Source organism: Diachasmimorpha longicaudata, chromosome 11 (genome assembly GCF_034640455.1).
Source record: "Diachasmimorpha longicaudata isolate KC_UGA_2023 chromosome 11, iyDiaLong2, whole genome shotgun sequence".
NCBI classification, from domain to species: Eukaryota; Metazoa; Arthropoda; class Insecta; order Hymenoptera; family Braconidae; genus Diachasmimorpha; species Diachasmimorpha longicaudata.
Genome location: NC_087235.1, coordinates 309,725 through 312,740, shown reverse-complemented (window position 1 = coordinate 312,740; position 3,016 = coordinate 309,725). Strand labels below are relative to the sequence as shown.

General features: G+C 41.6%; 1 protein-coding gene across 1 annotated transcript; it reads right to left on the bottom strand.

Moving 5' to 3' along the window:
* Positions 1 to 1,226: 1,226 nt before the first annotated feature.
* LOC135167203 (uncharacterized) lies at positions 1,227 to 2,788 on the bottom strand. Its single transcript, XM_064130149.1, has 2 exons — positions 1,839 to 2,788; positions 1,227 to 1,757 (listed from the first exon to the last, which is right to left on the bottom strand). The coding sequence occupies exons 1-2, from the start codon at positions 2,617 to 2,619 to the stop codon at positions 1,525 to 1,527; spliced, it is 1,014 nt and encodes a 337-aa protein (XP_063986219.1). The 5' UTR covers positions 2,620 to 2,788; the 3' UTR covers positions 1,227 to 1,524.
* Between the last annotated feature and the right edge of the window lie 228 nt (positions 2,789 to 3,016).

The following is a 3,016-nucleotide window of genomic DNA, read 5'->3' as shown; positions in this document are numbered from 1 at the left end:
ATTTTATTCAAAAAAACTTAATCCTATATTACATTTTTTTTTAATTCTTTTTTTTTAATTTATTATTGGGGGGGGGGGGGGCAGTGGCCTCAGTCCCACTGCTCCAGGTCCCAATTCTCCTGGGTCAGGTCGGGCTGGGTGGGCTCCTCCCCGAAGAGGATCCTGAGGGCCCAGGCATCCTCGACATCGTAGAGGGCGAGCACCTGCTCGCCCTCGGCCTCGAACTGGCGCGCCTCGCGCCTCACAGCGCGGACCCAGCGCGCTCTCGGGGTGTCCGGACCGACACCTCCTTCCCAGCGAGCCCCGGCCTGCAACAAAAAAGAAAAAATAAATAAATTAATTAATTTTATATAAATAGGAAAATAAGGAAGGGAAGAGGTGTATTTTAGGAGAGGACTGATGGGAATGACAGGATGGGTTTAAACGGGATAAAGGGGATAGAGAGATAGAGAGAGAGAGAGAGAGAGAGAGAGAGAGAGAGAGAGAGAGAGAGAGAGAGAGACAAAACTCACCATGTAGGCCTCGTCCTCGGAATCCGCCAACCATTTGGCGGCCCGGTTATGGAGATCCTGGATGGCGAAAATATTTTCGCCATCCAGGGTTTCACCCTCCGTATCCTCCCAGCGCAGCCACTCATTGGCTGCCCTGAGGTATTCCCTCTCCCTCCGGGTGGCCTGCATCTGTAAAATAAAAAAACACGATTAATTAAAAAATGAGAACAACAAAAACACGAAAAAATCAAAAACTAAAGCAAACAAAAAAGAATTTAAAAACTGAAAACTAAAACAAGCGAAAAAATTAAAAAAAACTAAAACAACTACCAAAAACGAACGAAAAAATACGCGGATTTGAAATTTAAAAAACGCGAAACTTATACCCCGCACCAAGAGGATATTAAAAAATATTAAAAAATTACACGAAAAACATAGAAAATGAAGCGCGGACGCGAAAAACTGAAAATTAAAAACCGCGAAACCTCACGAAAAACATGCAAAAGATATGTAAAAAACTTACCTCGCGGACGTAATCCTCCTGGCACGCTCCTGCACAGGTTACAACAACCATTTTTTAAAAAAAAAACGAAAAACACAAAAAAAAACACTAAAACTGGACACTGGAGTCCTCCGGATGACGATGGTGAAAGAGGGCGAGTAGTGGAACCTCACGGTTTATATAACTTTTGCCCCACTATTCGCCCTCAACCCTCTAACCCGTAAGTTAGAGGGAGATGAGGGTAAGGATAAAGGTAGGAAAGACGAGGAAAAAGTCAAAATTGTTCTCTAAACCTTCTAAACAACTAGAAGGAAAGAGACAATAAACGAAAGACTACAGGGCGCCGACGAAGAAGAAGCGAGAGAGAAATTTCTCCTAGCTTCTACGAGAAAAAAAAGGGCTGGGGACAGGAGAGGGAATATTGGGTCTTGCCTAGCAATAAAAAAAAAGTCAAGACTCACAGGTAATGTAATAAAATGTATGAATTTTATTTCAGGTATTCAAAAAAATACAGACATGTTTAATGAATTTTTAACCCGAACGGTTACTGGGTGATAACGGGGTGAAATCAAGACTCTGGATGGCCAATCCTTCATCATCATCATTCCCGCTTTGATCCAATTGCATCGCAATTTGATCAAGCTCTTTTTGACGCTGCGTTGGAGTGCATCGCACTTCGTAATCGTCCTCGCGATTCCTTTGTTCTAGATTCGCGCCCAACGCGACTAGAACGGCCTCGATTTCCTCGATAGATTTTCGCGGTTCTGAAACAAAAAAAACAATACAAGATTAGCCTAAATCAATCTAATCTCAAAATTCATATGATTGATTGATTGAATATTTACTTTTCGGGGTTGAGGTCGCGAAATTCAATGATCCATGCTGAGCATCTTCACCCTCGCGTTCCAGGATTAAATTGATGACTGATGGAGTGCTGGGAATGATCTCGATCGATGAATCCAATTCCATCATGGGCTCAGGGATGATATCCTTCGATGTGAGGTCCTTGGATCGATTGTTTTCTGATTCGCGAGCTCTAAATTGTCTTTGTTTTTCCTTAGCTAACTCGCGACGTTTTTCGCGAGCGATAAAGTCGGCCTTCTTTTTTTCCGCGAGTTTTAAACGTTTTTCGCGAGCCTGTATTTTTTTCAGATCCTTTTTCTTATCAATGTAGTTCACTTGATTGAATAAATCAAGATCTTGTTCTAGCATATTAATCCACAACTTTTTTTCCTCTGTGCTCACTTGCACGATTTCACTTTTTTTTTTATTATTGACTTTCAGGATCTTAGAGTCCCTTTGAGTGCTACCGGCTGATTTATGGCCCCATCGTCTGGTTGAGTTTTTTTTCTTCATCTTTTCAACCGTTTGGAGGTCAAAGTCAATATTTATGACAGGGGCTGTCTTGGAAATTTCACGTCGTTGGAGTTTCACTTTTTTCACTATTTTTTCAATTGATCTTTTCTCATCACTGTTATATTGCACTACACGATCACTAATTATCTTAATTCCGTTTTGATTGGCCTTGTTTCCACCATATTTAGATTTTTTAGGTTTAAAAGTTCCAGGCTGATAACCTGATTGATAACTGGATTTTGGAGATGAGTTCATTTGACTTGATGTCATTTTGACGTAAAAAACGTAAATGCAGTAAAATGATCTCACTGGGGTCCTTGATGCATCCCTAGTTTAGAGGAGGAGGGGCTAAGTTTTCCACACTTTTTTGAAGATTTGCCCTTGGTGGGGGGTCCTTTGCATACCTGATGGGGGCGGATGCTCGAGTTTTCCTTTTTTTTTCGCCCCCCCCACTTGTTTTGCATTTGTTGGCTATTGAAAGGAAAGGTCAATGATTGGCCCATTTCCTTTCTTGTAGACCAATGTCTCCTCCCCCGCAGGGAGATAATATTCTTCCTCACACGCCCTAAAAAAGTAGTACCAATAGAGTTTTTCCCCCACTCCTGCTTTGCATAATCTTGTGTGTTCTATGCAGTCGAAAAAACCATTTGACTTCGACATTTTATAT

What these genes read in the sequence shown, in the direction of transcription:
- LOC135167203 (XM_064130149.1), bottom strand. Translation starts at nt 2,619, where the DNA reads ATGACATCAAGTCAAATGAACTCATCTCCAAAATCCAGTTATCAATCA. An exon ending in CGCGACCTCAACCCCGAAAA is followed by an intron (nt 1,758 to 1,838) that starts GTAAATATTCAA and finishes TTTTTGTTTCAG; the next exon opens with AACCGCGAAAATCTATCGAG.